This window comes from Ambystoma mexicanum, chromosome 11 (genome assembly GCF_040938575.1).
Source record: "Ambystoma mexicanum isolate Mex_15411 chromosome 11, UKY_AmexF1_1, whole genome shotgun sequence".
Classification (NCBI taxonomy): domain Eukaryota; kingdom Metazoa; phylum Chordata; class Amphibia; order Caudata; family Ambystomatidae; genus Ambystoma; species Ambystoma mexicanum.
The window spans coordinates 863,815,664-863,836,247 of record NC_090934.1 but is presented as its reverse complement, the minus strand read 5'-3'; the positions used below and the strand labels follow the sequence as shown (position 1 = coordinate 863,836,247).

The 20,584-nt window shown below is 46.2% G+C and overlaps 1 protein-coding gene across 1 annotated transcript; it reads left to right on the top strand.

The window, feature by feature from the left end:
* Positions 1-92: 92 nt before the first annotated feature.
* FTH1 (ferritin heavy chain 1) lies at positions 93-19,075 on the top strand. The gene is made up of 4 exons (XM_069623900.1): positions 93-683; positions 6,417-6,563; positions 6,909-7,034; positions 18,773-19,075. The coding sequence occupies exons 1-4, from the start codon at positions 582-584 to the stop codon at positions 18,929-18,931; spliced, it is 534 nt and encodes a 177-aa protein (XP_069480001.1). The 5' UTR covers positions 93-581; the 3' UTR covers positions 18,932-19,075.
* The last annotated feature ends 1,509 nt before the right edge of the window (positions 19,076-20,584 follow it).

Below are 20,584 nucleotides of genomic sequence, written 5' to 3'. Positions count from 1 at the left end.
ATCTCGACAATGGTAGCTACCACGAGGAGGCCGCTACACGTTCCCTCTGTCCATTGTGTGTGGGATGCGTGGCGTCAGTTTTTCACCGTGACCAATGGGCGAGTACCGTTTTTAAGGCGGTCGGATTTCTTTATCTTTCGTCGTCATTGTGTGGGTAAGGCTTGTTTCAGTTATATTTTGATGTTCAATAGAGCTTCTTTTTCAAACTGGATAAGGTGGCAATGCAGCATTTCTGAGTAGAGGGCGTGGCCTTTTAGTAGCGTGTGACGTCTTGCCCTGTATATAACACGGCTCTAGAGCAAAGCGCGCAGCAGAAAAAGAACCGAGTCTTGTGTATTTTGCTAGCGCAGTTACGTGGACTGAGTGCTCCTGCTCCAACAGTGCTTGGACGGAGCCCTCTGTCTGCAGCAGCCCAGATTACCTAGTAGATTCAGCCAAACGACTAAAGGTATATTTCCCGGACACAGCCTAAGAAGCCCTACGCCGTCGCCAGGCCCAGCTACCTGACAAACTAAAGGCCAGCGCCCTTCCCCGAGAATCCGTCCCTGATTCAGTCTTTCCAGCGTTCTCCGTCCATCACCATGAGCTCCCAGGTCAGACAGAACTATCACCAGGACTGCGAGGCAGCCATCAACCGCCAGATCAACCTGGAACTCTACGCGTCCTATGTCTATCTGTCCATGGTGAGTAGACTTACATTTGTCAGTTAAAAATCCCCCCCGCATACGGGGGTGTTAATGTGTCATTTTTAGAGCTGTTTAAGCTTGGTCCCTCATAGTCTAGATCCTGTAACTTTGAAACTAAACCCTATAGACACTGTCTTCAATGGCACAGGTCACAGCGTAATCGCCTCACTTGGTGTAAACGTCAATTTCGCAACGGTGGCCATGGTCTGTCCCTTGCCCATGGTGAACTTGGGCAAAACGCAGTCTGTGCTACCGTGGCACAGGTGAATATACCCCAGTGTGGACGCCTGTCTTGTGTGGTTAACTGCTCACGTGGAAGGGTGTTTGTCTAGTTGACACTCTTTTACATTCCCATGTAAAAGACCAGGTTTCCACCTTGCTACATCCAACTTTCTCTGCCTAAATTACCTCCCTGCTAAAGTCATTAGGTCCTCTAGCTCCAACGCTCAGCTGATTTTTCTCCAAGCAAGGAGGTGGGGTGGTGTAGGTCTTTGACAGGTGCTCCCTCTGGCATGGCCTCTCTACCCCTCAGAGCTAGATTTAAGTTCTGGCAGTTTCTCTATTTTACTTCTCTCCTTCACTCTCCTCCCTTGCTAATGTTCTCCTGTTGCTGTGACTGGTTTCCTGGTCCCATGTTAGTCTCACAGGGTCAAGGCCCTCCTTGATCATTCTATCCCAGTACCCCTATGACTACCACATGTCCTCTGGCTCCCTTCCCTGACTAGCTACTCAGACTGGTCCTCTTCTGTCCTTGCACCAGTTAACACTTCCCCTGGTACGTGCCCTCTTGGGCTCCCCTTGGCACTTGCCCTCTCCCTATTCCCTTATCTCTTCTGTCCTGACCTGCCCCTCCCCCTGCACGATCCGAATGTCAAGGCCTAGTAGGACCGTTTTTGTTTTAGCTTGTTTCCAGGCACCACAAAACAATTGGAAGGGGCCCCGTTCTCTTGTGCCTAGAAACACTCTGCTTTATAGGTGCCATACAAGTGTTAAAAAGGCTACCTTTAGTATAGCGTTTGGCTCTGCATGGGCCCACGTCATGGTGGTAAAGGTTAACATCACTTGTCTACCTGGGCCTCTTATCTACAGAATGGTTATACAACCTCATACACATTAACTAGCATAGTCTGCGGTAAGGGATTTCAGGACTGTAGTACGAACCCGTCGGCAGAATAAGTAGTTAAAATTCAACGGCCTTTGAATGTTTGGGTCTGGCCACATTGAAGGACCAAGATGAATGCTCTACAAGCATCCATACCGTATAATGTTGCATCACACGCACTGCGCTCTGAGTTTCTGCTTCCCTTAGGGGTGACCTCTGATGGTATCCTTCGAAATGCCATTTTAGAAAACCTGCCTTTGTAAGGTAGTCTATTAGAACTAGGGGTCAAGTCCTAAAAATTAAAGTGGGTGGGCTACTCAACAAACGAATGGGATGTGACGCAGCCATAAATTAGCATATCCAGGTAAAATATGCACATTTCATTAAATTTGCTTTGCATAAGCACCCAAAATGCACAAGACTAATGGCATTTTGCCATTCATACAATCAGTGCGCACAAAACCAAGAGGATATTTTCTTCTAATAGGGTTTTTGAAAGCGTTAAAAGGTGTGCATGTTTTAAACTCAAGAACCAATACAAATGTTTTCCCTGGGACTTGGCAGTACCGAAATGTGACTTCACCTTTAGTTGTTGTTCGTCAGGTTACATAGTGCAGTGGTGAAGTGTCTGACCTACAAACCTGATTACTGCTTTTTGATTCCCCGAGGCTGGTTCAAATTCAAAGAGCACATTCAAGGTTTCTCATTTTGTGTACCCTCACTTGAGCCCTGGTTAGTACCTTATATAGTCCGGGGGTTGAGTGTGGGGCGCTATTCAGACTTGTACACCGCGGCAGGGACGTATATTGATAATCTGCTTGGCATTGAAGGCGGGCAGCCATTTTGCTTCCAGCAACGTTGCTTGATGTCCTGGAAAGGTTGTCTAGCACGAGGCCGTCTTGGCCAGTGTCCAGTGCAGGCGAACTGGGACAGCATAACTTGTGCAATCCTGACGTGGGCTGCACTGACTGGCCATTCGCCAGTCACTGCAGCCTCCGGCATAAGCAGGAAGCTCCCGGACCTGCGATGGTGCGCGCCTCGGCTTTACATGACTGGCGTTTGGCATGCGTACTACTCCCTTGCTTTTATCTTCCTTCTGCAGCCTCCTCCCGTGACACCCTACTAGCTCGGACGGACCTTTATCGTTATCAGTCAGCTGTCCTGTCATCTGCTTAGTCACCCGTGGTATCTTAACTCGAATGACACCTTCTCGACGTTAAGCTAGTGCAGTTGTTGAATGCATCTTTCTTAGAAACTATGCTAGTCATAGATTCGGTGCATAGGTTTATCTTCCAGACTTCAGGAAGATAATTTTTTTTGTTAAACCCTTATTAAGCACCTCCCGTTAACTAATACCTACACGAACATGTGCACTATACCAGTAACAATAGATGTTTCGCAGGTGGATGTACAGCGAACGCCCGTTCTCTTGAAATGCCAACAGCCGCTGTACAGAATGGCATTGCCTCGTAGTCGTTGTGACGAGGAATCTTTATCCTAAAATATGAAGTGCCAGTTCCCAAGGCTGCCAAACAGTATTAAAGCAGCCATGCTTGACACGTACCTTTGCTGGCTTAACTGACGCACGTTGCAGTGTTATCCCGCAGAGCAAAACAAGTCTGTACTTTTGTGTCGGAAATCTGCACTGAATTCTCTGACGCGAATGCAGCCTTGTCATGGCATCACTGTGCAGCTCGTTGCTTTGAACACAGCTCTACAGTGCCTCGATAAAATATTTCAGCACACGCATGTTTTAGTATGTGTTGCACCTTAGCTGGTTCGTTATGAGTAGAGGCAGGGCTATAAGTGGGGTAAGAAATCGGGGGGCGGGGTGGCTCATTTGGGGGCATGGCCTAAATAAGCTTTGTATGCATACTTTACTATGGTTTATGTACTATGCAAGACATTTTATAAACATGGAAATATCTATTTCTAAGTTTCTAAAAGAGTGCTTGAAAAGTAAACAAACCATAAGTTATGCGCACAAATATATCTTGTGTGCATACCTTATGGTTTGCATACTTTCAAGCCCTTTTTTAGACATTTCTCGGCTTAAAAAGTACACAATTCAAGCCATCTTTTATAAAGGTTTGCAGACAAACAAAGCCCGAGGCGTTGTCAGTTGACAAAGCTTTGTAAAAGAGCTTGAATTGTGTACTTTTCAAGCCATCTTTTATAAACCTAAATGTTTTGGAATCCCCAGGTTCGCCGAGGGTCAGACGCCTCGGTGACCTGGGGAAACAAAGCCACGTAACTACCTCTGGTGACCCTCGCGTGAGGGTTCACTGGAAGTTAGTGACAAGTGCCAGCCAAAGCAGCGCTGTGCGATGCTGTGGCTGGCTCTTCTGTCAGCTTGCCTGTCTTAATGCGGGCGCATCACCCGTCGTGGCTGCATCAGGAAAATTTGGGCCGGCCCCACTTTTTGGAGACTGCTGGGGCATGGGTGGTCCCGGCCCACTTAAAGCAGTGAGTAGAGGGCACCGCTGGCAGGTGCGCTTTTATTGCCTCTTGGCTAGCCTACTGGGAGAAGACCTGTGACTTAATCGAGAGCAGCTTGTTGCCTGGTGGTTCTGTGATTTGCTCAAGCATCTTTTTTCTGGTGCAATTATATGCGGAGATGGTCCTGCCGCCCCATAATGATCCCCACATTAGTTATTACCCTAAACCGACCCCCACTTTTGTGAACAAATTCGTAAAAAAAATTTAAGCTAAATGGAATTCAATGAATTCTCCAACGGCAACTGCCTCCGTATCCCTTGCCTGGCTGCACTGTATGATAAAACATCCCTTCTAAATTACTGAATGCGTGGGCGGACCCACGCAGGTTCTTCCCCCATCCAATAGGATGATGTGCACCTACCCCCACCATTCATACACATTGCCCTCACAATCTAACTCCTCCCACCGCCCCGTCTGCCTCACAAAATCCAACACACTGCTCCTCCTCCTGCCTCTCACACCATCACCTCCCAGCAAAGCCTTCCCACTCAGCTCAGCCACACCCAGCGCAGACATCTGAACTCTCATCAATTCTCTCCTCAACATGTCTCACCTAAGCAGAAAATGTCCCAGTCTCAGGCACCCCACATACTGCAGTCCCTTGACTCGTGCTTCCCCACTCGATATTGACAGCCATTAAGCCCCACATGTCCTATTCTCAACCGATTCAGCATCACCTCCTCCCCCTCCTCCATTCCAGACTTCCAGACTCCCCGCATCCACCTTCACTGACACTTTCCCACGGACACCAAACATCCACCTGCCCTTTACCCCACTCCCCCACCTCTCCTGCCACTCATCCATGACCCGTCTCACCACCACAGCCTTCACCTCATCCACACTCAAAGGCAACCTCACATCAACCGCTCCCCCCCTCATACCTTCACGCGCCACCAGATCCACCAACTCATTACCCAAAATGCCACTGTTACTGGGGACCCACTCCAAATCCATTCCCTCACGCACACACCGATCAATCTTCCTGTTGATGTCCAAAATCACATCCTTCCTATCAGCATCCCCTGCCACAATCGCCTGCAACCCACTCAATGAAACTGAGAACACCACCACTTTCACATACCCCGCACACCCTATCAATCGCCATTGCAATCGTCACCAACTCAGCCGTACAAATAGACACAACATTCGTCAGTCGCCCCACTTTATACTCCCCAGTGCTTTCCAGATAATATGCCATACCCACTCTCCCAGACACAGGATCTTTCGTACCATGCGTGAACACCTTGCATCCTTCCTTCCCTGCCACATACGCCTGACCCAAAACCTTGATCTCACCCCGCTTCTTCGACACCACATTCGCCAACTCCAAACACACCTTTGGAGACCCCATCATCCACTTCGGCCATCTCATCAAATCCGTGTCTGTCACAGCCAACAACTCGCCCGCACCCCCTTCTCCCACATGTGAAACTCCAAGTGTCCCCCTTCCTCCTCCACCTTTTAACGCAGGCCCAGTGTCCCCTATTTGTATTGCATTAACTAAATTACTCCTATGTTCACCAGGTTTCTTTATAGCTTTCGGGGAGTGGATATGGATTTTTTTTTTGTAATCCAACACTAAATGCCATAAGACTTATGGTCCCTTTGTATGCTTTGACACTAGATGGGCAGCCATGCCCATGAAACCTCAGACTTTTGGATCTATTTTTATGTACAGTTGGCTGATCTTTTTAAGAGGTGGCTGTTTGAAGATTTTGATCATTGCCTAGATGGGTGGATGGCACCACTTCCTTGGGTCATGTCTACTTGCCACAGATTGCCATTATTTGGGCACACCAGGAAGTAGGTAACTTGTAACACATGATGCAGTTCACTACCTACCTATGACTTTCATATGAAGCTTTTCTTGGCATACTTTAAAGAATCTGGTATGTGGGTGTAAGTGCAGGAAATGTGACAGAGAAAGCTGCCTCTACCCCAGAGGCCATCAGTTTATTTTTAGGTCCCTTTTGGCAATGCCCTCAAACTTTCCAGAACACTGGTGTAAGTTTACCTCCTCACAATACTATGTCCTGTCTGCACTGCTGTCCTCTACCATGCTATTCCAGGGCATTGTTTGACACTTCATCTGGAATGTACCTCTGATCACTTGATGCATTTTCTTCTAGTCCTACTACTTTGATCGTGATGATGTTGCCCTGAAGAACTTTGCCAAGTTTTTCTTGCACCAGTCGCATGAGGAGCGTGAGCATGCAGAGAAACTGATGAAGCTGCAGAACCAGAGGGGTGGTCGGATCTTCCTCCAGGATGTAAAGGTGAGGGTCCTTCTGTAGCCACAATTCTCATTGGTTATGTCCCATGTTAGGAGTCTGGGTCTTGACTAATGACATTTCTATTTGGAGGGAGGTTCTTGCATCTGAATAGCTTGCAAAGCTGCCTTTGGTTTGAATCGCTTCTTGAGTGGGACTCTGCCAAGTAAAGGTACTGCTTATGCTCCCAGTGGGATTTTTAGTTAAGTTGCATTTCAGTATGCTCCTGTGCGCACTCCAGCCTGACAACTTTTTATGGTTGCTGTTAGTGGTTTGGGCATGGTGGCTAATCCTGTGGATGGTTAATGACCGTGGCATGATGAATGCTGAAGTGTCATTACTGTGTTTTAGAAGCCAGAGCGTGATGAATGGGGTAATGGGCTGGAAGCCATGGAGGGTGCCCTGCAGCTGGAGAAGAGTGTGAACCAATCACTTCTGGATCTGCACAAGGTGTCCACTGATCGCAATGACCCACATGTGAGTATTGTGTAATGAGAAACGTTTTTCAATTTTGTTATGGTGCCAGAACCTGGCTGTTAAATCATCTTTATATTATGCATGAAGACTAGCCCCAGGGAAAAATCGTGTAATTTGGGGGTACTCTCAGAGGTCCTATTGGTTTTAACGTCTGAGAATACTCATTCTGTTTAATTTTCCAAAAGTTGCGAGCATTTGGGGCTTGTGCCTTCTATGCAAAGAGACTGGAGTGGGAATTATACAAAAAAAGTAGCAGACACCCCTGTCTAAAAATAACATGGCATGATAACCCGTTCTGTGGTTTTTACCCACTTTGAGAGTCCACAGACATCGCTTTTTGCTCACTGTAATTTTCGCAATGGAGTAATAGCCATTTGCATATCTCTGTCCCACCCACAAGGGCAGTCCAGCACCGAAATGCCTGGCAAACCTCCTTTGAGCAAGAGTAAACCAGACACGTGTTTTCGCCTCACAATGAGTTTGAGCTGTGCCACTTTGAGCACAGTGAGCAAGGTGTCACCACCTGGGTGACCAACCCCAAGTTCCTTACAAAAAGGTAGCAGGCGCACCTCTCTAGAAAGAACATAGCATGACAACCTGTTCTGTGGTTTTTACCCTCTTTGCGAGTCCGCAGCCATCATTTCTTGCTCATTGTAATTGGCAGTCTAACTGGGTACATTTCTACTTGCTCTTGCTGTTTTGTTACTGTACAGTTTTTATATCGTGGAATGGAATAGTCTAGATTTGTGCACCTTTTTGGCCTGGTCAACTTAACCCTTTGCACAGTGAAATTACTACTTTGTTAGTGTTGCTTTAGGGTCACATGTAATGAACCACTTACCAGATTACACGGACACATTTCTTGGTCTCAGGGAGGCAATAATATGCATTTGGTCTCAACAGTTAGAATATATTGGCTCTTTACAGGCAGTTTTTTTCACACTTCAGATATACAGCGAACGGTGAAATAAGTTATAGGTTATACATCTGCATACAAAGAACAATTATAAAAGTCTACATCACAGGTGGTGCAGTTTCAGGAGAATATGTAATGTGAACCATGACACTAGCCAGTCCTTAGGCAGAGGATCACACATGCTAACTGGAGTGGAGCATCCTCCCTCTCAGGGAGACTTCATCAGCTGGGGTTCCAACTCTCCACTACACCAGGATACCACCTCCTTTTGGGGGGAAAATCCATGCCCCTCTTAGGATGCCACCCGTCCCTTGCCGAAGTACAGACAGCAAGCATAGGTCGAGGGTGGAAAAATGAGTTAGTGGAAAAACCCTGTCTCTCCCACGTGCCTGTTCCCAGCACCCCTTATCAATGCACCTCCAACTCCCATCTTGGCTGGTCCTTGAGTGAACAATACTACAACTGTCATAGTGAGCTCATCTGTTCATAATGTGAATCTCGCAACCCTTGCCAAATTCATGTTTGCCTCCTAACTGAAGTCACAAACGGACTTTCATTGTGGTTTTTGGAAATTAACCCAAAATGGCCGTGCTCATTTTCACACACGCATTACACTCCACCCTTTGGACAATCACCTGCCACAACACGGACAAAAAGACAGTTCTTGAAACTGACTAAACATCCCCATCAAATTCGAGATGCAACAGCAAACTAACCACAGCAAGAATCCAAACAAATATAATGTCCCCGGAATCCATTTGATCCCACCAGCTGCCGCCCTCATCTTGAGTGACTTGGGAAATCGGTCCTTTTAGACCACCTATGGTCCTTTAGACCACCCAGGAGCTCTCCCAGCCACCAGCTGCACACATCGCAGATGTGCCTGTGCAGCGCTGCTGACCGTGCATCCATCCTGCCTCACCATCTGCCAGGAGAAGGCACGTTAAGTGAAGTTTGGCTGTAATACCCTCCTGGTTCTTATCCAGTGCACCCAATCTGTTTGAGGCCGTTGCCATTGAGAGACACAAGTTTGGCCCCAGAAAATGGCCGCCCGTATTGTTTACGTTGTTGCCTAGCAACAGTACAAGGAGCTCCGGTCTGTGATTGGTCCTGCACTCCCTCTTCATCCAGGCTCTCGCACCAGATGGCGAGAGCCGGCCCTTCCTACGGAAGGCCGCCGTCGTCTATCACCTGCCTATCCACTGCCGCTTCGGTGCTGCATGGGACTCCTGTCGTCAATCTTGCTAGGGTAAGCGACAACCATGATTTGCTGACTTCCTCTTTTACTATTCTCGCACAGCCGTCCTCTGACACTATAGCTCAGTCTTATGTTAATGCTGATAGACTGGCCCAGACTGGTCCCTGGCAATTTAAACCGTATTCTCATTATTCATGCCCATCTGCATGCACTCTCATTGTGCCAAAATGACTCCCTGCATTAATTAACTTCAGCTTTTTTAATGTATTTGTCCCAGATTCCCTAAGTACATTCTTTGTCTCTAAATACACCTTTGATGCACTATGCTAAACGTGTATTTATGTAGATCCTTAACATATGCCTGCTAACTGTCATCCACTTGTAATACCTTTTGGCCCTCACACTAGCCTAATGCTTCCATGCTGCTGATCTCCACTGGGATTATGCTCCCTCCAGATTGGTGTGCTTTAACCTCTATCCCTGCTCAGTACACTTGAATTGCTCTACATAATGCACCGCCTGCCTTGGTAACTATAGCCCTCGCATTGTATTATGCGCCCTGCTGTCTTGCACTGCTCACGCATTCACAGTATGCATCCTAACTTTAGTGTTCAGCACCATACTACAAATAGCACAACTTTGCAAAATCCTAGTTGCCAAACCTAATCATAACTACCATCCTTATGTGTTGGCTGTTTCTGTCTAGAGTGCCTACTAATATTCTATACTACTGTACCTCATTTTGCCATTGTACTAAATTATTGCTCACTGTAACCCAAATCTAGGCATTGTCAGCTAGCTTTGTAATCCGAATCTAGGCATTTTGTTAACACAGCATCTATGCTTTTATTGTGCTGCATAGCCGTGGGGTAGGGTTGAATCTGTGTGCCTATCTCGCCTATGCTGTGCACCTGCAGCCCTACTACACTTAATCATTACCTGCTTCACCAATTGATTCCTAGCCAACTGCTACTTGACTACAATATCCTACCCATAACTAGCCTGACCTCCGTGTACATCCTAGCCACATATGCAATATCTGCTGATTGCCACCCACCACCAAAATGTTTCTACCAGGCATCTACTCAATACTGTTGAGAACTATTCTCCACCTTATTTGTCATGCCGTCCTAGTTCCACCCTGAACTTGGGCACCACTCCACCACCCCCCAGAGTCCTTCTCCACAACCATGCTGTCCCAATTCTCCCTACCATGCAGCCTCGCTGAAAGAAATGCCAAATTATGGTCCAGACTAGCTAAACTGTACGAGCCTCGAGCCAGGGACTCTATCCAGTCCCAACTGACCAAACGCTCAACTACCATTAGCACCTGAAGACCCAAGTCCAGTCCCCCCTAACACTACGCCCAAACACAACTCGCAACACCGCTCCCATCCCCGCCCCCAAGACTACTACCACACCTATAAAAGGCACCCTCATTGATGCACGCTCCATAATAGCCCATGCTACAGATATAGCAGACCTCATTCTAGCAGAAGATCTAGAATTCTTAGCCATAGCCGAGTCCTGGCTCCATGCAGCCGCAGGCCCAGCCCTCTCGTTGGCCATCCCCGACGACTACATCCTCCGAGCAGATAGAACAATCTAGAGGGGGTGGCCTGGCCGTAATTGCCAAAACACATCTCAACATTAGACTTGACTCCTCTACCCCCACCTCCCGTCATGTGAATCACTTGCAGCTAAGATGCCTACTATTAACTCCCAAAACGATAATCATTCACTTACTCTACAGACCTCCCGGAACCTTGGGATCCTTCTGAGGAAGACCTCAGCACCATCCTCACCAATAACCTAAAAAACACCTCCCAGAGCCTCCTCCTAGGGGACTTCAACCTAGGCTTTAAAAGACCCCAAAGATCACCAGGCTACCCTCATCAATACTCTTGCTTATCTGGCCCCACCTATAACAAAGGGAGAACCCTTGACTGGGTAGCAGACTACAACTGCACAGCCTCCATCACTGATAACTCCCCTCAACCATGGTCCGACCACCATCTCCTCTCCTTTACCCTCGAAGCCTCGAGCCCCATCACCAACAATGTGCTAGCCTCAGCCATCCCCACGAGAAGTAAAAAAATCTGTGGAAAAACTGATCCCTCGCATCCTCCCAACACTTAACCAACTCCCTGCTACTTCCAACCCCTACGACCTTGTAGAAGGCTATAACAAAACCATGCACACAGCCTTAGACTCCATTGCACCATTAAAGCTAAGAAAATGTAAACCGAAAACATCTCAACCATTGGTTCTCTAGTCACCTTAAAACTCTTAGATTAGAGAAACGCAAAAAGGAACCAGCCTGGAGACAATCTCCCACAGACCATAAAATATTGCTCAATAAAATAACGTCCAACTACAAAAAGATAGCTGCCAAACATGAGTCTTACACCAGAGAATTGCACAATCCAACTCCAGCACCAAAGAGCTGTTTACGATCATTAAAGAACTGGAAACACCTGTTAACTCCAGACACTTGTGTGAAGGACAAACAATGGTGCACCAGTATCCAAAACGCCCTAAACAAAGTCACATGCCTACAAACTAAAATTAAAAGTAAGAAAGATTCCATATCTAAACCAACCCGACTAATACGGCCCCGCGCCCCACACCCCAACACCCTCTTCCCAACCCCACTTGCTTCAGCTTCTCCAGTCGCCACTCTTGAAGTGGAAAAAATAATTCTCGGCCTAGAACCATCTAATTGTCAGGGCAACGTTTGCCCCCACAAATTATCAAAGATGCAGCAAGAGACCTCTCACCATTCATCACCAGACTCATCAACGCCTCCTTCTCCTCAGGTACCGTCCCCAGCAACCTCAAAGAATCCTGGGTCCCCCCGCCCCTTCTCAAAAAAACCTTCTCTTGGCCCCTCCATTCCCACCAACTACAGACCTATTGCCACCGTCCCATCCCTGCTCAAGATATTAGACAAGGCAGCCTACCAACAAATCCATAAATACCTTGAAATAAACCATCTCCTTGATATTCGGCAATCAGGCTTCAGACCCCAATACGGGACAAACGGCCCTTATCGACCTGAAGGCTCAAATTGACACTCTTGGAGACAACAGGAAAACTGCTTTATTGCTTCTGCTTGACCTCTATGCCGCATTTGATCTAGTTGATCACAATCTTATGCAACCACCTGGATTCAGCTGCCCACTTCTCCCAAGAAGCCATCGGCTGGATCGAGTCATTCCTCGGCAACAGATCCATGCGTGTCTTCTCCACCACAGCTGCCGCCAACCCCATCACATGCAGAGTCCCCCAGGGTTCATGCGTCTCCCCTACACTGTACATGTTCACGAAGCCCCTGTTTGATGGTCTGGTTATCACCTACACTAATTATGCTGATACCCAGATCTTCATCCTGCTCACGGGAGATTACACCATGATTTGGCCTTGGTGAACAAGATGTACCTCATCATCCAGGCATGGATGGCATCTCAGTCTATGCCTGAATGATGACGAGACTGAACTCATCATACTTGGTTCCACCGCAAACCTAACCAAATTGAACCACAACTACATCAGTTTATTATAGACAGGAACCCGATCAAAGTAGCCAAGGAAGTGAAAACCTTAGGAATATACATTGACTCCTCCCTCTCCTTCCAGGTTAGCTCTATGGCATCCTCCACGGCCTACACATGTAAGCTTATAAGAGCAGCCAAACCCTTTTCTTATCCACCCAGAGCTGCATTACGTTAGCCAGAGCCCTTGTATTATCAAAACTGGACTATTGTAATGCCCTCTACGTAGGAGCTAGCAAACCTGTTACTAACAATACAGGCGCTACAAAACAACGCTCTCAGAGCAGCGCTTAGCATCCCTAAGAACACATCTCCAACATTAGGAGAGCCCATAACTGGCTCAACACTACAGATAAAATCCTACTCAAAGTAGCCTCACTAACTCGCAAATGCTTCAACGCTGCCCCCGCTACTTAATCGATAGAATAAGTAAATACACTTCCAATAGACCTACTAGAACCTCCAATGCTAATCTACTCATAGTTCCTAGGTTCAAACACACCAAAATGGGTGGCAACAGTTTCCAGGTGAAAGCAGCCCAACATTGGAAATCCCTACCACCCTCTCTAAGGACACCCCAAACCTACTCACTTTAGATGCAACTACATACAATGACTGCTAACACCATCCCACCCACCTCACCGCTTTAAACTATGTAAATATGTGTATTTGTAAATCCGAAAACTCTTGCCTTTATCGTGTCTGCTTCAACCAACTTTTGTCCCATTGTAATTGTAATGCATTGCAATGTGTAACCAAGCTGTGAATAACCTTGTTGCTCCTGCGCCCTCATACCCTCGGGTCTGGTGCAAATGAATAAACTAAAACTATGTGCTTCTCAATAGAACGGGAGCAATCAAAGTTAAAATGCATCCCTTCAACGGCATTGCAATTTAAATTGTTCTTTTATTAAAAAAAAAAACAAATGGATCAATAGCCCAGTTCAGTAAAATTGCTTTTCTAAAATGTTTAGCAGCTCAGTTAAAGCTTGAGGTCTCAAAGCCCTGTCACCACCACACAAGCCATCTTAATTGGGTTTATAGCCCCAGCTGTTAACGCTGCTCATTTCTTTGGTGGGGTTAACACTTCAGTTTCAGACAACCACACATTCGAATCACGGGAGAACCAATCTGGTGAATAGCAGGCTGTAGAGGAAACCTCACTAAGCTAAGGCGTGTCAATGTACAAGGGCCACCAGAAATGATAGTAGGAATAGGTGCTATTACTGCAGGAAAATAGCCAACCAGAAGGGAACTAACATGTCAAATGTAAAACTGCAGAACATGTTAGACACAAACATTTTTCAAGGTCCATGCTGCTTTGAGCATCAGTTGTGTCTTGCCAATGTGCTGCGTACACCAATCATTAGATGGCACATCAGCAGGAGCAATATTGTAGGTGATAATGCAAGCGATCAGTGTCGGCGGAAAAACCTCAGACATCCGAATCCTCCACGAGGGAGTCATTATGCAGTACTTCGAAAACCTGCAACACTCAGGGCGGCCTAGGCACAGCCACAAGGCATGTCGAAATTACATTTGCAGCATCATGAACTATCAGCAAAACAGAAATGTGAGATGGTCCGCACATGACGGGCCAGGAATACCCATATATTGGGTTGATCCACAATTGCAGCATAGCCATGCCATACAAAAGACATGGAAACGGCAGAAGGGGGCAAAACATCATGCCCATGATGTTCACCCCAAGGGCCACGATACCATGCAGTGGAACTAGCAGCAGGTAGCATGGTAACATCAAAATCTTAGTCATCCAGATCGTTGAATTCAACATGCAAGACACTTGCCACAGTTTCTTGCATGTCCCAGGACTAGCCTGAATGGACTCCAAGCGCATACCCCACAAACAGGGTCTGAAAACGCAAACAAGATATCAGTGGAGTACATTAACGTTGTCAGCGGTAACATGACTCCCTTTCCTCTTCCATGGTTCCATTACATGAACAACTTGGTCCCCTCCTACTGCAATTACATCTGCCGGACTGGGTGGACCACTAGGTTTCCTGACCCCGTCTTTTGCTCCGGAAATGATTGTCTGAGCCAGCAACCCCTCTCTATCACCATGTCTAGCTATCAGTGGGTGGCTCTCCCTTCACCATTGACCATTTCACAGGTAAAACTATCAATTGCACCACACCCTATCACCCTTATGGATTGGGGTACACTTTTCTCTCTATTGACCAGAATCCCATCTCTCCCCATGGTAATCGGCATCAACAATAGCTCTCAATGCTAACCTGATTCTAGGGGCAACTAAACCCATATTTTCAGATGGATTTATTCCTATATCAGTCAGATTTCCCTTGGTTCCAGTCTTTCTTCTGTTGCATGCAAATCCGCCCCTGCAGACTGGTGTGGCTCGAGTAGCTTGCGCTCAAGGTGCCCTTTCCCAGTACATGAAGATTCCAACGACTACAGTTTCATTTGTAAAGCTGATAACGCATCAGGAGTCTCCCATTGGAAATTGGTCTGTTCAACACTTGCACTGCATCCAGAACACTTTCACGCCACCCTTTCAGGCTACCTTCAGGTTTTCCACAACTGTTCTTTCAACAAGCAATTCTCTTAATCCCAAAGCCTCTGGATGATGGGGATGTGAAATCCATTCAACCCCTTTTCTTGAATCAAATTTCCTTTAAAACGAGACCCATTGGCTAAATCAATCTGTAGGGATTCCATAGTACACTGCTACTTGATCTAAGAATTTAATCGTATTCAATTGTGTAGCTCTCTTGAATGGCATCACCAAGTATCCGGAATATGTGTCCATAATTGTACACACATTGACACTCTCTGCTACTTGGCGTTGGACCAATCCATCTGCCAGATCTGTCCAAGTAATTTACCTCTTTCAATGTACCCTGAATGATATGCAGAAATAGATCTTTGTTTGTGGTGATGTCACACTGGCCATTGCAATCAGTTCAGATCCCTACGGAATGCTAATGTCTCTTGTGCCTACCTCATAATAGCATTTTTTTCTGCCCACTTCTCTGGTGTTCCAGTCTAATAATACCTTACAAATCTTCAGATCTTACATCCACAGCTGACATTTTGGCATGTTCATCTGCAACAGAATTGAACCAACGTTCCAATGAGTGTCGCACAATGTGCATGTACCTGATGTATGGTTACTGTACTCCGTATCTACATGTCAGTGATTTGCCCTGCCCCAGTTACTTTCCCTGTAGTTCTTTAGCATGAATTTTCATTCATTCTTCTGCTGTGTTGGCAGCCACACAGCAAGTCAGTTCACAATGGACCATGAGTCCATGTATATATGACAACAGCCAGATGCTTTTTGCTTCTCAATGCCTGATGTACTGCATCCAATTCTGCAAGTTGACTACTCTTCCCTTTTTTTCTAATGTTAATACTGTCTTGATTTTGGGATTGTATGCCGGTGTCGCTCAGTCCCTGTATATTTGGTATCAAATTGATAGGGTTTACCTTCCAACCCTGGTGTCAACCCCTCAGAATATCAAAGCCAATAATTTGTTATGGCAATCAACACTGGGGTATTCTTTACCACGTCATGGCTGGTTTGGACTGCAGGGCGTCTCTCTACCTCAGTATGGTGAAATGCCTACCTTTAAATCTTTGATTCCCATGAATCAATGAGGCCTCTGCCCCAGTAACATTTAAGGCACAAACCTTGTATATTTCCCAATTGACAGAATAACTTCACATGAGGCCCACCTGTCGACCTTAATTCGGGCAGCTGCTACCAGTTTGACCACAATCCTATGTGTACTTCTGTTTCCAACATCGTTCCATAACTCGGCATAGGTCAGTTGATATGGTGATGGTGTCCCCATGGACTCCTCATCCGCTTCCTCTTCAGGCAGTGCAGAAGGAACCTCCACACCCACCCCCCAATCGGACATGTTCACGTCTTGACTTTTCACTTGTACTGTGATTTTCCTTCAAGCCTTTTTGTTTTGTGGCTGATAACATTTCTTGGGTCTCATTTCCATCAATCTCTTCCCATGACACTGCATCTTTTAGCAGTGCTAATAAAATACCTTGGAATCTCGGCGATTGAACCTCCTTCCAGTGGTTCGTCTGTCACTGTGCCCCTCTCCCACAGGGTCTTCGCTCTTGTCCCATTCTCCTAGTTCGGCCAACTGCCTAATGGCATCACCACCTCATCTGTTATACCAGTCATCCCCATCAGCAAAGTCATATTTCTGTATGTCAGAGGAGCAGTTAGACTAATGGTATTTCAGGCTTAGACCAATAATGCTACTACCCCATATGTTCGGGAGTCTCAAAATGGATTGTTTCTTTCATGGCATGTTCTCTTAATCTTCTGAATCGCCTCTCAATGTGTACTATTTCTTCTCACTAGGCCAGTCTGAGGTGATTTTGCGATTACACCCTTGTGCAGCTAACTGTAAACACTTGTGATCCTCTCCCATCCTCATCAGCTGGTCCTGCACGCAAAATCCTCAATCGGGCCATCCAGGTTAATGCAGGTTCACCTTCCCTCAATCGGTTGATTTCCCAACCTCCTGTTGAGACCCCTTACCCTTGTCAAATCCACTAATCCACCTCCTGGATTATTCTGATTTGGCCCAGTCCGCCTATGCATGACTGGTTTGGATGGCACTTCACTTTCCGACCCACTCTCAAAATGTCTGTCCCATTGGTCAGGATCCCAATCAACCCCTGCAGAGGCAGTTACTGTTGCAACCTTTCGGTGTTCACCCTCCTTTTGATATTTATATTGGGCAGCTTGCGTGGCTACTGATCGTTATTTATCAGCCATGTCATGTCCATTTTAATATGCATTAACACTATCTGTTTCTCAGCAGTTGGCTCCTTTTCCTATCTTAAGCATGCACCTGCAATTCTACCTTCTGTTGGTGTATCCTTCGACACATGCAACAAAATCCACTCGTCTACCTAAGGTGTAACACTCCTGCAACTCTTGTAGGCACCTCAGACGGACTTGCCTCTCCTAAACGTGTATCCCAGGTCTCAATCAAACCTGCGCCACATGCCCACGTCTGTGCCAATTTATGATATGGACCCCTTATTACTTCAGGACAGCCTCCACCTGCAGAGCTTCCTTTTTCCTAAATGGGAACTCGCGGTGTCAATGAATGTTTCACCTTCCTATCAACACCTCCACTCCACTCCCCCGACCACAAAGAAAATTGCCTGCCTAGTCCAAGCACCAAATTCATCAGGTTCTTTGGCATCAACAGCACAAAGACCCTGCTCGCAGTGACAAATGTTTTACTTTTCTGTCACGTGTAATTACCCTAGAAACCACAGACCAACAGTTCTTGGACTCGAAGATCTTGTCCAAGTGTATAATTGCCTCCCTAAGTCCAAGAACTTTTGATCCGTCTAATCTTGTAAGTGGCTTCTTGGGGTCATTGCACGTGACAAAAAAGCAAGTTAGCCAATGGTTCATGGATCCATCTGCCTCAATGTGCTCAACTATTCCTTGCATCTCAACCCCATTGATTACTGCACTTCATAGGGGTATGTCCAGCACTTGGATATACTTGCTAAATTTGGAATGTTCATGGATTCCTGAAGGCACTTCTTCCAGGGTTTCTTTGTGACCACCATTCAAGGTTGACATAGGTTTTTGCCTTGCATGTAGCCATCCATTAACTTTTAGAGACTATGCAGCAGATCTGTTGCGTTATCATAGTACTGATTTTGCAATAGATATCAATAAAACCCATGTAGTCTTAAAGCCTTAACCCATAAAGACCACCCCCATTTCCAAGAGCCTCAATTTGTTAAGATTGTCCCTACAAAAGTGTTGTGGCCGTTTTTTTTTTAAACTTTCACAAGGACACAATTGCTATATACATTCTGTGATGTGAGCCTGCACTCACTGCCTGTGTTTCACTGGTTTTCTATGAATGTCCAATGCCACCAACGTCTTGTTGAAACATTGTCCCTTTCTCAACGATGAGGGTGAGCTTGTGTCATCAGTTACTCTAAATGCTGTCACAATAAAACTGAAGGACTCGAATGTAGAATGGAACAGCTTGACTTAATGGCTTAATGTCTTTCTCTCCTAGTTGTGCGACTTCCTCGAGACCCACTACCTGGAGGAGCAGGTCAAGTCAATAAAGGAGTTGGGTGACCATGTTACCAACCTGCGGCGGATGGGTGCCCCACAAAATGGCCTGGCAGAGTACCTATTTGACAAGCACAGTCTTGGTGAAGAGTCAAGCTAGGTGCAGCATGGTCTCCCTTCTGGATTTGTCATGCTTTCATTATTCTGAGTGTACAAGTATTCTGGTTTGTTTATTTGAAAAACATATTTAGCAATCCAGCTCTGTTTGGAACATTTTGCATCCAATAAAGTGTCTGGGTTCTGAGTTTGTGTCTCGTCTTTGAGAATGGGGCAAGCACATAATTTTTTTTCTCTTCAGGTTAGTTATTCTGGCAAATTATCGCATGCATTGTTAAATCTTATTCTGGTGGGCCGACACTTTTCTTCATAGCTTATCTTCTAGTCAAAGTAGTTGGCACCTTGTCTTCCCAACAGCAGTTCTTTGGGAGGGTTTTCTTTTTTTGCTTTGCATTTTTAAAGCGCGCTCACACAGGCCGGGTGCATCGAGGCGCTGTTACAGGAATGTCCTAGTTGTGCATTTATAACCTGCTTAATACCCAGAGACTTCTAAGCGCGGACCCTGGCTCGAACCTGTTGCCTAGAGTCTTGTTTCGAAGGCGAGCACGTTGCAGCTGAGTATCCTGCTGGGACAATGCATGTAGCACTTGAATTTTTGGGATGTGACTGCATTCCCCTTTCGATAGTTTGTTTCACCAAGTATCTTGGCAAATTGTGTTTTTAAAAAAACATGTTTGACAAAGCTTCTGACGAGCTTGAACCACGAGTCTCCCAAAAATACATTGATCATGTTATCTGGCGGCTAGGTTTTTCTGCTGCAGTTGCCCCTGAAGGAATCGCATGCTTTCTTGAACTTGTGTGGGAAGTCTGCAGGTGTGGCATTCCCTATATAGCATGGAAAATGGTGCACACCTGCCAGAAAAATACCATGGCTGTAGCGGCCATGCCCACATCTGATGGAGCAAGAACGACTTCGCTGCCTGATCAGTGCATACGCTGAAAAAAAACCTACTTCATGGGTGCTCAGTTCTATATATTCTGGTTAAATTGTCGAAATCCAACTTAATGAGTTCCCCTCAACAGTTTGTGTAGCTGAAAGTTTAAATGGTAGTTCTAGATAGGCTGCCAACCTGGGCCTCATAAACATTAAGTCTGAACACTGAAAGCCGTTATGGTTTTTGTTCAGTCTGGGGGGGGGGGCGGCATGATATTAGTGTTTGCACTCTTCTAAGGTACCATGGGTTAACCTGGTATTTAGGTCCTAATCTGTTTGTGCAGTATTGTGGCCTAGAGTATACCCCGCTTTCAAAAAATACTGTTTATTCCCAAGCAATATTAGGTTTCGTATGCATTTGGAAGATTTCCTGCCAAGCGAGCCAAACATGTAATCTCGGTGCCTGCCAACCTGCAGTAAGACTAGGGTAAAATCGGGCATTTTGTTAATCTAGTGCTGAATTTCCATAATCCTCTCCGAAGCGCAAGCCTTTACTAGATCTAGTTCTGCAGAGGTGCGGCGTTGAATTTTAATTCTCTTAAACGCGCTTAATATTGGCGAGATTTCTATGCGCAGGATCGGGATTCGAGCCAGCATTGTCACACATTGCCCCTGAGCTATCCTTTCTCCCCAATTAAAACATTATTTATAATGTGCGCCGGACACATGGGTATCAGTGCGCAGGAGAACAAGAACATGTTCAGATTGGATTACAGAGCTGTACAAGTATATACAAGATATAACCAGATACAGGAGAGTTAT